At 33.9% G+C, this 22,527-nt stretch overlaps 2 protein-coding genes across 2 annotated transcripts; one reads left to right on the forward strand and one right to left on the reverse strand.

Annotated features, from left to right (window-relative positions):
* Nucleotides 1–2,804: 2,804 nt before the first annotated feature.
* Nucleotides 2,805–3,749, reverse strand: LOC141546866 (olfactory receptor 5G9-like). Its single transcript, XM_074275009.1, has one exon. The coding sequence runs from the start codon at nt 3,747–3,749 to the stop codon at nt 2,805–2,807; it is 945 nt and encodes a 314-aa protein (XP_074131110.1).
* A 14,511-nt stretch (nt 3,750–18,260) lies between these two features.
* On the forward strand, nt 18,261–19,205 carry LOC141546956 (olfactory receptor 5G3-like). Its single transcript, XM_074275161.1, has one exon. The coding sequence runs from the start codon at nt 18,261–18,263 to the stop codon at nt 19,203–19,205; it is 945 nt and encodes a 314-aa protein (XP_074131262.1).
* The last annotated feature ends 3,322 nt before the right edge of the window (nt 19,206–22,527 follow it).

The raw sequence follows: 22,527 nt of genomic DNA on the forward strand, positions 1-22,527 counted from the left end.
GTACTATATGAACATAAACATAAATTATTTTTGGGCAAATAAACTCAGACCTAAATAAATAAATGAAGTAATATTTATTGTTCATGGGTAGGTCAAACCAATATAATATTTAAATGACAATATTACCTAACTAATCTATTTGTTCAATGTCATCCCAATTAAATTTCTTAAAAAATATTTTGATGAATTAGAAAGTAAATATCAAAATTCATTTGGAAGAATATAAGGTCAGAAACGTCAAAAAAATCAGGGGGAAAAGATGGAAAAGAAATTGACTTAGCACTATCAGACCATAAACTATATATAATGTTGAAATGTAAGAAAAAAAGTTTTCAATTAATTTAAATTTAAATTTCTTGTACATAAAAAATCTATGTATTCAAGAACAGAAGAAATGCAAAAAATTGGGGGGAAACTTTCATAGACAATCTCTCAAATGAGATGTGATTGGGTTGGAATATTGCTGCAGTGCAGGAAATGAATGATGAGCTAGAAAAACTTGGAAAAACTTGGAATTATGAAGGGAGATGTTTTCTACCTTCACAGAAATAGATGACAAGAAGAATTAAGCATAGGATGGTCTTACAAATATGTATATGATCATATATCTGTATATTTTTAAATATCTACATGTATGTATGAATATATATACACATATGTGAGTATGTGTATGATTACATATATATATATATACATATGTACATAAGAGTATATATATATATGCATAGTATTTATTATATAGGTGTTCTTGAAATGGAAATTTATTGTTTTAGATTAAATATTCTCCTATGTTCTGCTTTTTTATTTGGCAATGTTTATTTTTTTTGTATTTTTTTCTTTTCACATTTTGTATTTTTTTAATTTTCAAAAGAAAAGAATAAATTTTTTAAAGATCTGGAGAAAAAGATTCCGTCTTTCAAGGGAGCAAGAATAAAAAAACATTTATTAAGTTCTTACTATGTGTCAGTCACATTAAGAATCTCTGGGACTATAAAGGATCAATATGGTCCTTTCCCTTAAGAATAAATGCACTTAAAGGTGATCTAGAGTTGAAAAGTATGAGGTTTGGAAGGAATGGGAAGAAGCCATGATATCCTGATTCCAGAAATATATTAAGATTAAAAGCTCTCCCATCATAACTTAGGGCCCAAATGTAAAATCCATGTTTCAGTTAAAGGAAGAGGAAGACCCACAGCTAGGCCCTGTGCTTTGGAAATGATTGGAAACTGTCATGTTGGCTTAGTTCTGGGAAAGATAGAGCACTGGCTTGATTTTCTACAGGAGATTTCATTTAGACTGAATCTTAATGAATAGCCAAAATTTTAACTGGAAGGGATAGCAAAGTATTAATAGAACTGGAAAAGGTCAGTGATGGATGGGAAGATAGATTGATTCAATCATTGATTTATAGGAACTTTAGAGTATATAACTGGATGGTAAGTAATAGTTGTATTATCTCCATTATGCAAATGTCAGAGAAATTAAGTGATTTGTCTTGCATCACACAACTGAAGAGATCAGAGATATGATATAAACTCCAAATCCATCTAACTCCAACATTCTTCATTTAACTCTGCATAAAATTATTTTCTTACAACAACCCTGTAAGACAGATAGAACATGGATTATTCTCCCCACTTTACAGATAAGAAAACTGAGACTGATAGATTAAATGACTTACTCAAAGTAAAATGTCAGAATTTGAACGAGTTTAGGGTACTAAAGACAGTAGTGGAAAGGAGGGCAAATATAAGATGCATTTGGGAAGTAGTCTCAAGTCTTGTAGAATTTTGGGAGGTGCTATTAGGCCCTAAGGAAACACTGACAAGCAATTAAATGTATCAGTTGATAATTTAGGCAGGGGATAGGGAGGAAGTTAAATGGGAGAAATGGATTTGATGTCCATAGGTGTGGTAAGTTAAAGATATAAAAGTAGGTTAAATTAGCTACTGAGAGAGCCATAGGAAATGCTTACTTTTAAGGAAGAAAGCCAGTGAGGAAGATAAAATGGCTAGAACTGATCCTAAGGAATATTGTAGGCAACCCAAGCAAGAGGAGCTCAGGAACCCAGAGATCTCTTATCTCTTATCTCTTATTGACTTATCTATAAACATGGAGGCTTCTGCTTCTCTCCCTATATTCCTGGGATTTTGGTAAGAAAATTTAAGGTCCCTAAAATAACTTAGAAACAAACCATTTTCAAAAACATGGTTAAAATAAGCAATTACTTTAGGTAATCAATTGTGCTGTACATGGAAACTTGTGGGCTTTCTCAGAGCCACAATAGTATCCTACAGCTCAAAGTAGGAATTGGTCAACTACCCAATGGTTGTAAGTGACAGATTTTTTCAAATATATAAAAGATCTATGAAATCCCATATTTTCCAGATTTTCCTAGGAGGATGTTTCCCATTTATAGACCAAATACTACATTTGGGGAGCCCAATGTCAATAAGGTATTATTAAAATCTTTTTGGATAACCAAGAACAGCAATAGTTATCACTGGTATTTTTATGTGGGATGTCTGTTTGTGTATGTGAATAAATATGTGTATCTGAAGAAAAAATTGTTCCAACAAAATGAATTCCTCCAAAGGAAAAGAAAGTATATGCTGAAGACATGATTAGATAGAGTAAATAAACTGCTTGATAGAATAATGTGTTTCTATTAAATTATTTTCCATGGAAAGAAGAAGCATACAAAACCTACAAATGAAAATTCTAGAATGCTGGAAATGTGCAATTTAATGGAACTCAGGCAAGTTGATAAGGAATTTATTCCATTTCCTTTCCTGGAGAAGAATTTAATTGCTGATACAAAACTTTCTTTTAGCAAGTGTTCTGTGGAAGGCATCTTTGACTTCCTTGTTCCTCAGGCTATAGATGAGGGGATTCAACATGGGGATCACTGCAGTATAAAACACAGAGACAACTTTGTTAAGATCTAGAGAGAAAATTGCACCAGGTCGCACATAGATGAAAAAGAGGGTCCCATACAAGATGGCGACAGCAGTAAGGTGGGAAGAACAGGTAGAGAAGGCTTTCCGTCTCCCTTCGGCAGACCGGATCCTGAGGATGGCCGTGAGAATGTAGATATAGGAAACAAGGATTGTCAGACCACTGAATACTCCAACGGCTCCAGCGACAATGAAAACTAACAATTTATTAAGGCTGGTATCAGCACATACAAGGGACAGCAGAGGAGATATGTCACAGAAGAAGTGGTTGATGACATTAGGGCCACAGAAGGGAAGACGGAAAGTAGCTGTAGTGTGTGTCATGGTGTTCATGAATCCAACAGTATAGGGACCAACCACCAGCTGGATGCAGAGTCTCTGGGACATGGCCACAGAGTAAAGGAGAGGGTTACAGATCGCCACATAGCGGTCATAGGCCATGGATGCCAAGAGAAAGCACTCAGTGGCCACAAAAAACCCAAAGAACCATTGCTGCAAGGCGCAGCCCAAGAATGAGATAGTCTTTCTCTCTTCAAAGAAGTCTCTCAACATCTTAGGGCCTACCACAGAAGAAAAACTGATGTCCACAAATGATAAGTGGCTGAGGAAAAAATACATAGGGCTGTGAAGGCGGGCATCAATACGAATTAAGATGATCATTCCCAGGTTGCCTGTCATAGTAAAGAGATAGAAAAACAGAAAGAGTACAAACAGGATGACTTGAAACTGGGGATAATATTCCAAGCCGAGGAAAATGAATTCAGTGACTCTGGTGTAGTTTTCATTGGCCATTTACTTGGATTGATTTCTGCTGGGACAGGAAAAGATAATGACTGACACAAAATGTCATTGACAAATGTTTGTATAGCACTTTAAAGTTTACAAAGCATTTTACATAATAATTCCATTTGAACCTTATAACAACCTATTGAAGCACATGATAGAGCACCATGCAGAGATCATTGAGCTCTGGAGCTACAAGATCTGATTCAAATACTGCTTCTGAAACTCAGTTTGCTCATCTCTCAAATGAAGAGCTAGGATTAGATGGCCTTAATTGCTTTTTAGGATTTTGAGTTGAACAAGATTTTGTAAGGATCAATTGTGATGGACTTGGCTCTTTACAACAATGATGCAATTTAAGCCAGTTCCAAAAGACTTTGAAAGAGCAATTCATATCCAGAGAGAAGTATAGAAACTGAATGTGGATCAAAGTATACTATTTCACTTTTTTGTTATTGTTTTTGTTGATTTACTTAATTTTTATTTCTCATTTTTTTCTCTTTTCATCTGATTTTTCTTGTGCAACATGATACATATGGAAATATGTTTAGAAGAACTGAACATGTTTAATCTATATGGGATTTTTGCTATCTTGAGAAAAGGAGAGAATGGCAGAAAGGGAGAAAAAATATTGGAAAACAAGGTTTTGTTAAGGTGAATGTTAAAAATATCTTTGTATGTATTTGGAAAAATAAAATAGTGTAAAAATTAGATTACAAAAATAATAAAATAATCATAAGTTAAAAAAAGATTGAGTTGTAGGGAAAAAAATACTATGAATTGGTGGAGAGATATACTAACTCCATACCCTAAGACTTCCCTGTAATATATTAAAGTACAATCTTATTTCTCCTTAAAATTATCAAATAAGTGCTTATGCATATTCCTGCTGTGTTAATCATTAGGTTTTGTAAAGCACCCTACATTTTTAGATCCCAAAACTTATATTGCAAGTTCTCAGTTATCTTCTCACATCCCAATATGTTCTAATCTATAATTAAAATGACTGTAGATATTGTCCCTGCAATATACATTAAGAGCAGCAATCACTTTAATTCCATGAAAAATAATTGTGATTTTTCCAAAATGATTTTGCTCATTGTCATTAATGTGAATGACCACTGATAGAACACCTTCTTTCTTTAGACCAAAAGAGATAAACTCATTATAAGAGTTTTACTTGGGTATAAAAGTATTTGGAAGCATCAAAGACCATGGGAAAGTATTAACAAGATTATGATGAACCACATATCCATATACACACATTCTACACACATTCATATTCCTATACAATATATTTTTGCAAGAAAATAAGCCTGATGACTACAGTTATAAAAACAAAAGCAAAAAGAGCATCATTAAAACCTCAACATGAATAAATAATAGAAAAACTGTCCAAGAATAATTTTTAAAATTATAAAAATTGATATAAAAAATTCAAAATTATAAAAATATTTAATCATACTATAATACTTCTATTGAGGAGAAGTCACTCATTTATCTAAATCAATTCAAATTTAATTCCTTTAAAATTATTAAGTGCCTACCATACATAAAGCATGGTGCTAACTCTGGAATGCAGAAAAATAGAAAATACATAGACCCTGTCTCCAGAGGGAGAATTTTGATTGTATATGACTTGGTATCAAAAAAACCCAAGTTCAAATCTTATTTGTGATTTGTCTACAAGTTACTTGAATATGGCAAACCACAGTTTTCTCATTTGTAAAATGGGAATGATAATAAGAATATCTTTCTCATGGCGTTTTTGTAAGGCATAATATATGTAAAACCCTTTGCAAACTTGAAAACATTTTATCTATATCAGTTATTGTTATTGCTACAGTTTTTTGATGGAAATCATTAATTCCTCATCAACATCTTCCTTCAAAACCTTACCATGTGGAGGTGAATCCAAGGCTGGAAGAGAGGGGACCAAGAGCAAACAGGTCCCACCAAATTGGAGGCTTTAGGTAGAAATTCAAAAACATACTATCACCCAGGAATTAGCTGTACTGGCTGGAGAGACACTCATCATAAGGTTTACCCAAGATGAGTCATTCTTGACCACTAGTAGCTCTCAAAGAAAATCTTTGAAGTTTTAGATAAATAGTAGTTTATGCAAGTGAGAATAGCTATTTTGCAGAAATCACAGTTTTCCAAAATATTGAATAATTACAACATATTCTGAAGTGGAACAAATGCTAAAGCTATCTTGTCCCAATGATATTTAAACAAAGCTCACTTTCATGAACTACCTGATAAGTTCAAGTTTTTATTTCAAGACTTCCAAAGAAAGGGAAACTCACTATTTCCTAAAGTTTCCCATTAAGCATTTAGACAGGTTGCATTTTTAAGAAATGTTTTCTCATATAAAGCCTAAAATTACTTTTTTTTTTTTGCAACTCCCCCCCCAAATCATCTTAGCTCTGCCATCGAGGACAAAACAAAGAAGCTCTTATCCCTCTTCAACATAATAGTCATCAGATATTTGCTCATTTTAAATTTCATCTTCCCCTAAATATTTTTTCTAAGCTAAACATCTCCAAGTCCTTCAGCCAATATCCATAAAGCATGATCTGTTCATCCTATCCTTAGTTGATCTAAAGATCATTAATGTTTATCCCCAAATGTGATCACCACATATAAATGAAATATTCTAGATATGGTTTGACCATAACAAAGTACAGAAAGATTATCATCACCTAAAATGGTTCCTTAGGGACCCTAAGAAATGATCCATCAACATTTTTGTGCTGATAACTGCAATCAAAATTGAGTGTCTTACCAAATTTCAAGTTATTGATCAGCCAAAATAATTAAATAAAGTATAAACAGAACCTCTTATCTCTCAGCTATGTATTGCTGTGTTTTAGTAGCTATACCTTCTTTGAAGTTATTCATTTATACAAAAACATATATATATATCACATATACATATATGTATATATATATATATACACTCTTTTGCCCCTAATTTTCTTTGTAAACTCAAAATAATCATAATAATCATAAATATCCCCTCTCTCAATCCTTTCTCAGAAACAAAATCAGGATGGCAGTTAAGGAATGGGATTCAGGCAGTGGATTACAATGGCTAGATATCTGAACTTGGAATCAAAAAGATTTGAATCTATCCCATTTCCCTTTCTAACAATGTAATAATGGACAAATCATTTGAAATCCTTGAACCTTGGGTCCTTTATCTCCAACTTGGAGGTAATCATACCTGTAGTACCTACATCATAAAGTCATTTGGAAAAACTGCTGGATTAAGAATTAAAGCACCAGATTTAAAATATACCTTTGCTATGTTCTACCTGTCCAGATTTGGGCAATTCACTTGACATATTTTGGTCTTGGTTTCTTCATCTGTAAATTGATGGAGTTGGACTAGATGGTCTCTAAGGTCCCTTTCAGCTAGCATCTTTAGAATAACTGAAGCCTTCTTGTCCCCTTCATAATCTTCTTCATCCCCAGTTTTTCTTATCTGTAAAATGAGTGGGTTGGACAAGATGATCTTCCAAGTCTAAATCAACATAAAATTTTTTGGATATATGATTATGAATAGCTAGCATGTATGTAGTATAGCATGTATGCAATACTTTTTTGCTTCTCTTACACTATTTGAGCTTCACAATTACTTATGAGGTAGGTGCTATTATTACTCCCATTTTACAAGTAAGGAAATTGAGGCTGAAAGAAAAAAAGGATTTATCCAAAATTATATATTGAGTCCCTACAGAATGATTTAACAGGTTTTCCAATTGTAATTCCTTTACTTTCTGGGTTTGTATGCAGTAAGGGCAAGAAGGGAAGAGAGTATATTATGTCATGTCAAGTAGACAGAAATAACTGCTTTACAATACAGAATCCTCAGTATGGTGGGAGAATATCAACAATATTATTGCAATTTTCTTGAAATATTTTGAACCCTACATGTATGTATATACATCTTTCCTGGGTTTTTTTTAGCCTTGTGTATGAATGTGTATATCTTTGTGAAGCTTAGCTCTCTAAAATACAAACTACCAATCTCATCCTCATTTTTTCATCATCATGAAACCTAACTTATTTTGTACTTTAAGGTTTGCAAAAGCCCGTTGCAAGTATCTCTATTATCTTCATTTTACAAATAAGGAAACTGAAGCAGTCAGAAATTAAGTGCCTCATCCAGAGTCACATATTTAGTAAGTATCTGAGGCTGATTTTAATTAAGGCCTTCCTGATTCCAGATTTAACATTCTAGTTAAGTAGTTAGGTATCATGTGGCCATCTCCAGTCTCCAGTTGTCCTGATCTATATCTGGCCACTGGGCTCAGATAGCTCAAGAGGGGAAAATAAAGCAGATTGTCTTGTACAACCCTCCCTCATTTAAATCCAATTCACTTGCATATTACAGTATCACTTCTCTGATGTCATGGTTCTCATGGAGAATGAAGGACACACAACAGCCATATCGGTATCTGAAATCAGGAAAATCTGACTTTAAATTTTGTTTAACAGGTGTGTAAGTCCAGGCAAGCCATTTAACTTCTCAGCCTCCTGTTCTTCAACTACAAAATAGGAATGAAAATAACAAATACCTTGTAAGTTTGTTGTAAAGATCAAATGAGATAATAGTTGTAAAGAGCTTAGCATAATGCCTGGAATGTAGTAGGTGCTTTAGAAATGCTTGCTTGCTTCCTTTCAACATGATGGGTCTTTGTGCAGAGCAAGTTTAGAACTCATATTGGGATCTTCAATATTTATCTTCACTAAATGGAATTCCCTTTGCCTTTATTCTTAAGGGATTGAGCTCATTGAGGGCAAGAAAAGAAATGAGTCAGGAGTTAAAGTTTTTTCTTTGATAATATTCACCATACATATAGTGTTACAATTGATACTTATTAAAATAGAAAACGATAAAACAGTAATACCTCCCTGCATATGGTCCATTTTTCTTCATTTGGCTGCCTTACTTTGGAAGGATTACCTTGTCAATTACCACTTTCTACTTTCTTTCTCACAAATAAATAGTTTGTTGTACATGGCTTTAAACCATGGGCTTTTAGGCCTTCAAAACTCTCAATTTACCTAGTTATTTAAAGACACTAAAATAGAACTTACCTAGAATGGTTGAAAAATCAATTAATATATTACAAAAAAGGAGTCAAATATCACTAAATTGAGTTGGTCAATTGGCATTTATTAATTCCCTATTATGTGCCAGGCACTGAGTTGAGAGCTGGAGAAACCAAAAATCAAAAAAAGACAAAAGACAGCCATCCAAGAAATTCCAAGTTAAGATAATTATTTTAATTAGTCTTATTGCGGGGGGGGGGGGAAATTTCTCAATAACCAGGAGAGTGAGGTTCTCATTCTGCCTTTGCAATGTGAGCCTAGGAAAGTTATTCCATCACCTTGAGATCCTGCTTCAATATTTTTACAAGTGAGAGAAGTTAACTGTATGATGCATCATATTGTTTCTAGTTTTCAAATTCAACAATTTAATTTCTGAACTCCAAACTCCCATTCCCCTACCCCTTAATATCTTTGGCTCTCTTAAAAAGTAAAAGGAGAAAAGAGAATTAAAAATGGCTAGACTTACATTTTCTCGGGTCTTTTTTTCTCTTTGGAATTAAAAAAGAGGAATTACAATAAAAAATGGAAGCACCAGTTTTCCACTTCTCAGCATTCTGGATCTCACCACTCATCCCTCACCCCCCAGCCCTCTCTGCACATGGAGGTGGCATTATTTCCCAGCAGTCCTTCTGTTTTTATTCTGGATCTGTTCCATAGTGAAACTTCCCTGTAAAGAAGGATCCCATTCATCCCAAGAATCATAACTGTTGCATCATCGGTTTCTTGGGGAGCCTATATCCCTCAAGTTAAGCCTTTCTTGGGAGTTATACTAAGAGAAAAACTAATTAAAGAACTTGTGCTATCTTCACACTCTAAACAAGTCTATAGAGATTCAAATGAATGTGAATGCTAAGTATTTTCATTCAATTATATAGTCTCTTGCCTTTCCTTATTGTGTCCTTTGTAGGATGATCAAACCAATGGATCTCTAGATCTCTAAAGATTCATCATAACAGTTCTTCCAGGGTTCACAAAAGGCTTTTGAAAGGCAGTAATATTATCACCATATTTAATGAGGGGGATTGTGACTTGTGCCAGTCCTGAAGGGAGGATGTTTCAGAGAAGTTTCTACTACTCTAAGTTATGTCTTTCCAGAAAAAAAAAAAAGCAAGTCATAAAACGTTTTTTTTTTTTCTAGAAAATGCTTCCTGGCTTCTAGAATTCCTTATATACGTTATCGTTGAATCCAGTAGTGACAGACTTGATTATTCTTCCTTCCATTGGAGTAAAACTATTGGGCTGGTGTTAGGGATAGAATACAGAAGAGGGAAAGCTTGAGTCAGATTTATGGGTTCCTATGTTCAGAGCTGGAAGGGACCTTACAAATCATCTTGTTCAAATTCTCAACTTGCTGATGAGGAAATGATGGTGGTTTACTCATAGTCACATATGGCATGTATCTTAGCTGATATTAGACCTCAGGTTTTTTGTTTCCAAATTCAACATATCAAACTTTTTTTTTCACATTCTCAATTTTTGAAACAGAATCTCATGAATAATATTTCATAGTTGAGTAATCAGGAGCTTGCAGAAACTCGGTGGTTAAAAACATATATATATATATATATATATATATGGACATATGTGTATAAAACGAGGCCACTTGCATTACATATTGCACAATGTTATTGTGAAGAAAGAATATTGTAAACCCTAAAATGCAATACAAGTGGGAGTCATTACTGTGGTAAATGATTTTCTGTGGAGAATTTTTTCTTAATAATTATAATCCCTTAATGATAAGTGTTAGAGGGGATGTGGGAAAACTGGGACACTAAACATTGCACTGAATTGTTGATAAAGTTGTGAAATGATTCCAACCATTCTGAAGAGCAATTTGTAATGTTGCCCACGGGACTGAAATTGTGCCTACCCTTTGATCCACCAGGGTCACTACTGGGTCTGTATTCTAAAGGCATGATAAAAGAGGGAAAAGGACCTACATGTGCAGAAATGTTTGTAAAAGCCCTTTTTTAGTGGCAAAGAACTACAATTGAGTGGATGTCTATCAGCTGGGGAATGGCTGAATAAGTTATGGCACATGAATGTAATAGAATATTATTGTTCTATAAGAAATGATGAGCAGACTGATCTCAGAAAAGCCTGGAAAGATTTAAACGCACTGACTGATGCTAAATGAAGCAAGCAGACTCAAGAGAACATTGTACACAATAACAAAAGTATGTGATGAATAACTGATGGACTTGGCTCTTCTCAACAATGTGATGATCCAAGGAAATTACATTAGACTTGGAATGAAAAAAGCCATCCATATCCAAAGAGAGAACTATGGAGCATATGGATCAACACATAGTATTTTCACTTTTTTTTTCCTTTCACATTTTTTCTACTTTTAGCTTGATCTTTCTTGAACAACAAAACAAATATGAAAATGTGTTTAAAAATTACACATATTTAATCTATATTACATTATTTGCTGTCTTGGAAGGAGGGAAATAAAGGAGGAAGAGAAAAATTTGAAACACAAAGTCTTACAAAATGAAAATTGAAAACTATTTTACCTGTATTTGGAAAAATAAAATACTACTGAAAATGTGAAAACATTATATTCTGAATTCATTCTAGAAATCTCTTAATATACTATTTCATTGAATCTTAGAATTTTCTATCCTGTGAAGTTAATATAATATTATTATTGCCTACATGAGGAAATGTAGGCTTTTATTTTATTGTTTGGTCATTTTTAAGTCATTTCTGACTCTTTGTGATCCTATTTGAGATTTTCTTGGAGTAGCTTGCCATTTCGTTCTCCAGTTCATTTTTATAGATGAATAAGTTTAGGTAAGCAGGGTTAAATGACGGACACAGGTTCACACAGCTAGTATGTAGCTGAGACTAGATTTGGACTTTAGAATATGAGTCTTTTTAACTCCAAACCCAGCTCTCTATCCACCTGTGTCACCTATCTGTCCCAAATGTAGGATAGGAAGATAATAATAAAACTATTTTTGTTAATTATAATAACTAACATTTCTGTAATTCTTACACCACTTTGTATAATTTTGGGAGGCATTAAAATTCAGGTGACCAAAAATAATCATTTTTTCATTGATGCTTTCTACATTATTCTAAGATTCAGACACAGATATACAAAGATGGAGAAGCACAGAGATGGAGACAGAGTTATTATACTCAAATTATTCATTTTTTCAAAAGAAAAATCCATTAAAATATAAAAATATTTTTCTCTGAAATTTTTCACACACTAAAGTTGACTTATTCCTTAGCTTTATTAAAGTTACCAAAACCAATTTAACAATGGAAAAATGTGTATGTATATGTGTCTCTGTGTATAATATATAGGAAGATAGACTATAAATATATGAGAGAGAGAGAGCTATTTTAAGTTTTTTTGAATGAATATAGCTATCCTTTGACAAAACTGTTGCAATTATTTTACTATCATTCTGATAGAACCTTTACTAATATTGACTATATCCTCAGCACAATTCTTACAATCATCATTTGTAGATTGATCTACTATTAAACTGCTGATAGAAGTCTTTGGTAAGATTATAGAAGAAGACAATTGCATTTTTTATTATTGGTGGTGATTTGTTGTTTTGTTTTTTTATTCTGGAACTGTAAAAGGAGCATAATCATTCCTGCTGTTTTTCTGTAGTAAATGAAATGAATTACCCTTACTATTAGGTAAAAAAACTTTCAGATAATGAGAATTTTTGGTGATAGTGATTCTCCCTCCCTGGAAGTCTTTAAGCAAAAGGTAGAGACCACTTATAATGGCCTCTAAAATCACAAATTCTATTCTGTAATTATGGGATTATGTGATCTCATAAACCCTGATAATTCTAAGATTATATAAATGACTCTAAATAATAGCACAATAAACCTCAAGTCCAATTTGTACCTGAACAAGGATTCCCTCTGTTATAAAAATCAATAGATTGTTCCTCAAGCAAATTTAAAGACCTCTAGTCAGAAGAAACCCATTCTTTCTGGAGGCAGCGAATTTTACTTTGGGATATCTCAAATTGTAAGGAACTTTTTCTAAATCTTCTCCAACTTTCATTCATTGTTTTTTCCTCTGACCTCTGGGACCAATCAAATGAAGGATAACCCATATTCTGCAAAATATCCCTTTAAGGAAGAAACCAAATTTGACCATTTTCTTCTTAGGTTAAACATCCTCATTTCCTTTCATCAATTATCACTTGGCAGAATCTCAGACTTTTCAGCATTATCCTAGAAATGTTCTCAACCCTTTTGTGGCCTTCATAAATTAGTATGCATAGAACTGAACACAACGTTCCAAATACATTTTGACCAGGACAGAGGAGAGTACAACTATCATTTCCCCATTCCTTTAGTATTAAAAATAGATTTCTCAATGTAGCCAAGTATTCCATTAGCATTTTAAATGTCATATTGCCTTAATGAATCATTGATTTTTAATCTGTCTAAAATATACAAATATATATAATATATGTGTATATCATATTGATACTATATTTAGCCTCCCTTTCCTATCTTTTACTCATGAAGTTTATTATTTTAGACCCATTTATAAGAAGTTATAGCTATTCCAAATAAATTCCAACTTCTTAGACATAAACTAATGCTCTGTAGCCTAACTAGATCTTTTGGAATCACACCTTTTCTAGCCAATCACTTAGCTATATCTCTAGCTTTGTGTCATTGGAAATTTGATAAATATTTTTTACTTTGTCACTGATTAACACACTGAATAGCACAGAAAAAAAATTTATTATCTCCTGGGTAGGATTCAATTTGTGACTAAGTCATTATAAGTATCATTCTCAGTTTAATTGAACTTATTGGCCTGTATTTCAAGCCTTCAAGTATAAGTTCAGGGAACTCTCCAGACCAGGGAAGTCATTTGGGAATAAATTTATTATTGAATTGGTTACAGGGTGATAAATTCAGGGGCCACAGGAACTCTCAAAGTCTGCTTGTTTAGTCCTAAGGTTACAGCATCTTCAATATAGCAAATATTATTTGAAAAATATTCTCAAGTATTCTTGAAATCATTCATGCTTCTTATTAATAAAAAAGTAAATATATATATATATTCTCTCTCACAGAATTATTAAAAATTATTATCTATTAAATAATTCTGTGAGAATTATTAAAATCTCACATTACATGGGATCTAAATAGTCAGCTAGTCTAATCCATACCAGAAAAAAACTTTTCCTATAAAATGAGTTGTTGTTTATCTAGTCCCTACTTGAAGACCCTAAAGAAAGGGGAATCTCTGCTCCCCAATATAGACATTTCCAGTTTGGGAGAGTTTATTTTCTGGCATTTTTCTGATAGTAACCATGATTTTTTTTTCCTTTACAACTTCCCCGATTACTATTAGAACTATTTTCTAGGTCAAACAAAACAAATGTCATCCTTCTAATATATGAGAGCCCTTTAAAGACTTTAGCACACTGACCCTGTCTTGTGTGATTCTAGGCTGAAAATTCCTATTTTATTCAATCAGTTTTTATATAACGTGGTCTCCAGTTTACATATTGTCTAGAGACAATAGTTGCCTCAATATAATGGAAAGAAAGTGTAAATTTTAAAGTTTTGAGGAGAATGTTGGGAAAACTTAGATGTAGTACTTTGCCACCTTGGCTCCCCCCTCATTCCCAGAGGTCTCCCTTTAATCTTTAGTTTAGTCACTTTATTTATTTTTTTCCCCTGAGGCTGGGGTTAAGTGACTTGCCCAGGGTCACACAGCTAGGGATTGTTAAGTGTCTGATTCCAAATTTGAACTCGGGTCTTCCTGAATTCAGGGCTGGTGCTCTATCCACTGCGCCACCTAGCTGCCCCCAGTTTAGTCACTTTAAAAACAAGGATTTTAATGCCTAAAACTCTCTTAGAAGGATGGTAGTATGATATATCACAGAATAAGCTATAATGTTACAGTGAAATTGCTTTGTGAAATGCCACAGAATTGTGAGATATTGTATTTTGAGCTACTGTGAACTTAGTACTTTGTAAGAATCCTTTGTTTCAAGTTCAGAGTTCTGGCCCATAATACTATTCTATTAAGGAACCAATAACAAAAGAAAAAGACAACACTAAATAACAAGTACTTCCCACTGAATTTCCAAACACACTCCCTCACAAATAACATGGCCCATCAGCTCTGCTACTGTATCCATGTAATCTTGGACAAGTCACTTTACTTCTGTGAGGATCAGTTTCATCCTCTCTAAAATGGACTAAAAGGTGCCCAATTTCTCTTCCAACCATAATCATATGGTTTTATTCCTATTAAACACTTTATCAATTGTTAAGAGACAGGAAGGATTTGATGTTAGACTTGGGAAGCATGGTATGAACATCGACCACTGTAATTGATGCGAGTTCTGTTGGATTTCCATATTGATTTTACATGCAATATTAAAGTCAGTAAATATAATATTGTTTGGAGTCTGTATTCTCCATTGGGAGCTATCATTATGGAAGGTAGGCTCTCCTTTCTTTGTCTCACTTTCCCGACCAAGGGTATTGATGACCTCCAATTACCTTGTATCTCTAAGTACCATGCTTCTAAACATGGATTTTCCCAGGGACCTTTTTCTGTCAATCAACATCTATCTATGGACTAATATTAGACTCAAACACTATGAAGATTATTTTAATTCCTCACCTACAGATATAAAAACTTCAAAGATTTGGATTTATTAGAAAGCTAATTTCTGATCAAAGAAGTCACCTCCAACTTTTATAGTAGATCACTACAGAGTATACAAGTACTTATTCTTTTTTAAGGCAATTAGAGAATTTTATGATTTGTTCAGACAAAATAGAATCGACCTTTTGTATGTGATAAACAGAAGCTATGATATTTAGCCCCATGGGAAGGTGGGATTAACTTGCTGCACATATTCTAAATTGTAAATAGTTTTCTTTATGTTCTATGATTTATTTTGAAATAACCAATGAAGACTTCCCTCTAAGAAATGGATTCCACAGAGAAATAGCATTTAACAAACTACCCTGGGGCTCATTAAAAATGATTTTAAGAATTGAATAAAAAACAATACCACAGTTCTTAAAATTAATTAATTCAGACCAACTACTTGTGATTCTGCAACATGAAATAATGGGCTGAGATGATAAGTGTAATTCATATTTATGGAATGCTTTAAAGCTGGCAAAATATTTTACATGTGCCATCTTATCTGATCCTCCCAACAATCCAAGCAGGTAAGTGAATAGACTTTATTGCCTCCACAAAACACAGGAAACCAAGATTCAAGGAGCTAAAAAAGCTTGTTTAGGAACATCAAGTTGGTAATTTGTGAGAGGATTTCAACTCTGATCATTCTGAGTCCATATCCAGCACTCTCTCTGCTAGGCAAGGTACCTTTAACTAAATCATGGGTTTCAAAGACAAGGAACTTTCATGCTCATCTTATATGAGGCTATTATTTTGTAAAGGAATTAATGTAATTGCAGTATTGCATTAACATCATGAAGATGTCATGATATTTCTGGGCAATTTGGTATCATGTAAAGAGTAGTGACTCTGGGATCAGAGCTCTTAGATGCACATCACACTTCTTATGCTTGATATTTGTGGAAATTTACCCCCTTTGAAGTCTCAGTTTACTCATCTATGAAATGAGAAGTTTGGGCTAAATGGCCTCTGAAATTCCTTCTTCTTCTTGATCTATGCTCCTGTGTAGGCAAAAACATTGTTTCTAAGGGAGAATTACAATGATGAACTCTGAGAACATTACTGTGAAAATCATCATATTTTAATGGTAATATTAGAGTCAGTTACATATCTGCTGAAAATCCCATAAACTCATGCATGAATACACAAACACATCTGTATGACCTAGTACTGGGTTTGGAATCAGGAACACCTGGGTTCAAATCATGTTTATTACTCAATAGAGCATGAGATTTTGGAGCTGGAAAATTTTAATCCCAGCTCTACCATTTAATATGAGTATGTCAGTTCATTTCTTTGGACTTCAGTGTTTTCAAATGCAACATGAAGGTCCTGAATGATCAAGAGCAAGAAAGATTAGACACACACATACAAAATCATATAATCACAAACACAAACACACAATCCCACATACATACACAATACACACACACAAACCATACCCACACTCATACACACACATACATATACAAATAATAAACACATACCCACACAAGCAATAAATACAAAAATGAAAACACATACACATATATGCAAGCACATTCCCTGAAATCAATATATCTAGATAACAGATTTTTTTTCTTCTCAGCTATAAATCAATATTTTTTCTCATTACCTGAATTATCTCCTTTCAAAATACATGAAGAAAGCATATAAAAGATCCAGCTGAAGACTTCAGAAGGCATGAGTCAGGAAGTTATTTCATTCAATCAACATTAATCAAACATTATTATGGGTGTGTCATGTAAAAAAAAATAATGTGAGATCCTATGAACAAAAAGATAAAACTTCAAAGAATTTCTTTCACTAGGGAATGGGAAAAAAGGAAAATGAGAAAATACAAAGAAATAGTATGAAGCAGAGACAAAGAAGTATAGAGAGAGGGAGGGAGGGAGGGAGGGAGGGAGAGAAAGAGAGAGAGAGAGAGAGAGAGAGAGAGAGAGAGAGAGAGAGAGAGAGAGAGAAGAGAAGAGAAGAGAAGAGAAGAGAAGAGAAGAGAAGAGAAGAGAAGAGAAGAGAAGAGAAGAGAAGAGAAGAGAAGAGAAGAGAAGAGAAGAGAAGAGAGAGGGAGGGAGGGAGGGAGAGAGAGAGAGAGAGAGAGGGAGAGAGAGAGAGAGAGAGAGAGAGAGAGAGAGAGAGAGAGAGAGGGAGGGAGGGAGGGAGAGAGAGAGAAAGTGAGAGAGACAGAGAGAAAGTGAGAGAGACAAACACACACAGAGAGAGAGAGAGAGAGAGAGAGAGAGAGAGAGAGAGAGAGAGAGAGAGAGAGAGGGAGGGAGGGAGGGAGAGAGAGAGAAAGTGAGAGAGACAGAGAGAAAGTAAGAGAGAGAGAGAGAGAGAGCACTGACAAGTGGAAGTCATCAGGAAAACTTGCTAGTATAAAATAACATTGGAATTGTGCCTTCATGAACTTTGTTGAAACACTTCTTCCAACACTCATTCATAGAGTGACCCCTGAAAAACCACTAAATTTGCCTCAGTTTCTTTATCTGTAAAGGGGTAATTGGCACTACCTCCCAGAATTATTACAAAAATCAAATAAGATAAAACCTTAGAGCTCTAAAGAAATGCTAGTCATTGTCATCATTTTAAGAGGGGAAAAAGAAGAGATAGAGCATTCTAGATATGGTAAGTCAATTATATTGAAATCTGGAGGCAGAATTATTAATGGAGATGCTCTTTATCTTTCTCTTAGCAGATTACAACACATAATGGAAACTAAGAATCAAACTATGGTGACTGAATTTCTTTTCTTGGGATTTACAAATCATCTCCCACAGCAAGTTGTCCTCTTTCTAATGTTTCTGTCTTTTTATCTTGTCACTGTCTTTGGGAACTTGGGCATGATCATTCTGATATGGATAGACTCCCAACTTCACACTCCCATGTATTTTTTTCTCAGTCACTTATCCTTTGTGGATATCTGCTCTTCTTCTACTGTTACACCCAAGATGTTGGTGGACTTTTTTGTGGAGAAGAAAATCATCTCTTTTCTGGGCTGTGCAGCCCAGATGTGGTTCTTTGTACTCTTTGTAACCACTGAGTCCTTTCTTTTAGCTGCAATGGCATATGATCGGTGTATGGCAATCTGCAACCCATTACTATATACAGTTATTATGTCCCAAAGTGTCTGTATACAGCTTGTGGTTGGGCCTTATGCCATGGGCCTTCTAGCCTCTACTACTCATATGGCCTTAACTTTCTGGTTGCCCTTTTGTGGCCAGAATGTCATCAATCATTTCTTCTGTGACATCTCACCCTTACTTTCCCTTGCGTGTGCAGACACCCACATCATTAAATTAATCCTTTTCATCATGGCTGGGGTTGTTGGGGTCTTAAGTGGACTAACCATTCTTGTCTCTTATGTCTATATTCTCATGGCCATCCTGAGGATCCGCTCTGCTGATGGGAAGTCTAAGGCCTTTTCTACCTGCTCTTCCCATCTGACTGCTGTCAGTATCATGTATGGAACCCTTTTCTTCATCTATGTGCGTCCCAGTGCAAGCTTCTCCTTGGATCTCAATAAAGTGGTATCTGTGTTCTATACAGCAGTGATCCCCATGTTGAACCCCCTTATTTATAGCTTGAGGAACAAGGAGGTGAAAAATGCATTAAGAAGGACTTTAGAAAGGAAGATGTCTCTATTGGGAAAGTAAAAAAGACCTCTGTCATTCTCTGGTTGAAGATCAGTTGATAAGGCAGAAAAGGACTTTGGTAGGTAGTGATTAGATTGGAGATATCTTAACCAGCATGCCTTATCTCTCAGCTACAATTGCCATGGCCTGCCAGTCTGACTTCTGAATCCTGGAAAAGCACTTGTGCTTTTCCAACACAAACTGATGCAAAGTTTGATAATCATTCTTGTGTCAAAGGAATATTAGGAATCATTTAAACCAAGCTCTCCTTTTACAAGTGAGGCACCAAGGCTTAGGGAAGCTGCATTATGTATGAAACATCACCTAGCTCTTAGCACAGTGGTAGGTGCTTAATAACTTGTTATTGGCTGATGGACCCAGCCATGATGGAGCCAGAATTGGATTCCAGGTCTTCTCCTTTATGGCCCCATGATCTCTGCAGGTTTCAAGAATCAAGCCCCACTATTGGTTCCATGCAACTAATTTTAAGATTTGTTCCTTATTTAAATTTCACTGATTTATTTTCCCTTCTATTTCCCATTTCTCATTTTCTTTTTTTTTAATGTAGCTGAATTTTGTTTCATTCATATTAGTCTTCTAATAGTTTTGATATTATCTTGTAATGAATTAAGGCACTTGGAAGTTATTTAAAATAAAAAAGATTTATTTTGTTATATCCTAGAAAGGATTCTCAACAAAAGCATGCAGTGAGAATAGAGTGTGTGGTCTCCTATTTCTAAGTTACTCTTGTTAATCTGCTATCCAATCATCTAGGAGATGTTAGTGCCCCTCATGACATTTTTATTTATGAAACCAGGAATTAATATCAATGGCTAAGGTCTTTGTTTCCTTTAGCCACTTAAATAATGAGGTTCTTTTGAAGGTCTAGCCAAGATCACATATTAAGGGTCTCTGATGAATATTTCTAAGACAGGGAGTTGGGGAGAAGATTCAATAAAATATAGGAAACCACTTAAAAACAGAAGAAGCAGCAGCCAAAATAATCCAAAAATAATAGTTACAATGAAAACAAAATGATTTACTTCCTAAAGTAAAACATTGCAATAAATACCTAAGGACCAACCATCCACCCGGAGGAAAGGAAAGGCTTCAATTCCAGACTAAGTATTGATGTCCTTTATCCATCTACCACCACTCCACTCTGCTTTTAACTCAAGGAGCCCTTTGTAATTTTCCAAAAGTCTCCTAGATATTGTACTTCCATTCTTTGAATTGGTATCCCGGCAGTCTACCTAGTGGCAGTGTTACAATATATACAGACTTATCAAGCTGTCCTTATCAAATCAATCCTTATCAAAAGGATTTCCTGCAACTACTAGCTAGAAGTCACTTCTTCTACCACATGTTCATTCTAAGCTTGAAATCCTTTTTCTCTTAGATTCAACATACCCTAATGAAGGGTGGGTCATAATCTTTGGGGGGATGTCTTGTATTACTATTATTGAATAATCCTAATTTTGTAATTTTATATTTTGTGAAAGCTACTTAAGTTTCACTGACTGCATTGTGTATATGTATGTGTGTGTGTGTGTATCTTAGTTCATAAGTTACTCTTTTGATCTACTTTCCTCATCTATAAAATGAACTGGAGAAGAAATGGCAAATCCCTGTAGTATTTTTGCCAAGAAATTTCAAAATGGGGTTATGAAGAATTATGTGTAACTGAAAATAACTCAAGACTAACAACAACTATTATTATTAATATTATTATTATTATATAAAGTTAAAGTACTACAAGTATGTGGGAATATGGACAGCATGGTTGCAATAATTGGGGTTTGGTATACCTATTTCAGAGCATGACCAGTTTCCTCAAGAAATAAACAATGGATTTGAGAACCTAAAATGAAATTTAAATATGATCTCTGATCAAATATCTCTGATGTGTTTTAAATAGGAATCAAAATGAATATGCATCTAATTGCGCTTAGCATGACTCATTTATTATAAAATGGCTATATGATGATCCTAAAAATTCATAAACAAAAAGTATCAAACATCCTTATGATAAAATAATAGCCAATGAAGGCCATTAAAGAAAAATAATTCAAACTTATTTAAAGAATAAATACTATAATCTTGATAGATATGTGAATCAAAGAATAAATTATAGAAACAAGAAATAATTTTAGTAAAAATTACAAGATAACATACCAGTAGAAATGATATTGAAGAATAGGAAATGTAATCTGCTTTGCTGCTATACTTTTAAGACTATGAGACCTTTTCATGTGTCTTGCAGCTAAAACCTTCCATATGTCCTATCTACTCCATTTGAATGGGAGCTTTTAGAGAGTAAGGCTTGTCTTATTTTTCTAATTGAATTATCAACCTTTATCCTGGTAAGTTAAGATAGTTAAATACTTAATTCATTTGACAATTCATATTTTGCATGCATCATTAGATTAAGTTAGTAAAATAATTCTGATAATTAAATTTGTCACAGGGTGGCTACTAGAGTGGCCAAAACAACAAATTTGTTTTGGAAAAATAACTGACCTAGAAAATTGATCCAAGAGAGAGACTTTTAAGTATTATTGGATTACCTGAAAGCCATGATGAAAAAAAAAGAGCCTATAAAACATCTTTCAAAAAATCATCAAGGAAAACTGTCCTGATATCCCAGGACCAAAGAGTAAAATAGTCATTGAAAGAATTCACCAATCACCTCCCAAAAGAAACCCTAAAATGAAAACCTCAAGGAATATTTTAGCTTAATTCCAGAATTATATTGTAAGCAGCAGAATAAATAATTTGAATATTAAGAAACCACAATTAAGATTACCAGAGACCTATCAGCTTCTATATTAAAAGATGGGAGGACCTGGAATATTATATTCCTGAAGACAAAAGTGCTTGAACCACAACTAAAAATCATGGACTCAGCAAAATTAAGCATTATCTTACAGGGGGGAATTGAGCATTCAATGAAATAGGGGATTTTCAATCATTTGTGATGAAAAGAGCAGAACTGACCAGAAAATTGGATTTATAAAAACAAAACTCAAAAGAGATATAAAAAGGTAAACAGAAAAAATGTGTTTTAAAAGGTTAAAATGTTCATATCCCCATATGGGAAGAAAATGCATGTAACTCTTCAGGACTATATCTTTGTCAGGACAGTTAGAAGAGGTATATATAAAGGGTGTAGTTATAAGTTAACTTTAATGATATAAGTAAGAAATTAGAGGTGCAAAAGAGATTGACTCAATATCAGGAAAACTATCAGCATAATTGATCACATAAATAACCAAACTAAGAGAAATCATATCATTACCTCAATATATGCAGAAAAAGCATTTGACAAAATAAAACACCCAAC

Source organism: Sminthopsis crassicaudata, chromosome 6 (genome assembly GCF_048593235.1).
Source record: "Sminthopsis crassicaudata isolate SCR6 chromosome 6, ASM4859323v1, whole genome shotgun sequence".
NCBI classification, from domain to species: domain Eukaryota; kingdom Metazoa; phylum Chordata; class Mammalia; order Dasyuromorphia; family Dasyuridae; genus Sminthopsis; species Sminthopsis crassicaudata.

Excerpts from the sequence above, each read along its gene's own strand:
- LOC141546866 (XM_074275009.1), bottom strand. The coding sequence starts at position 3,749 with ATGGCCAATGAAAACTACACCAGAGTCACTGAATTCATTTTCCTCGGC.
- LOC141546956 (XM_074275161.1), top strand. The coding sequence starts at position 18,261 with ATGGAAACTAAGAATCAAACTATGGTGACTGAATTTCTTTTCTTGGGA.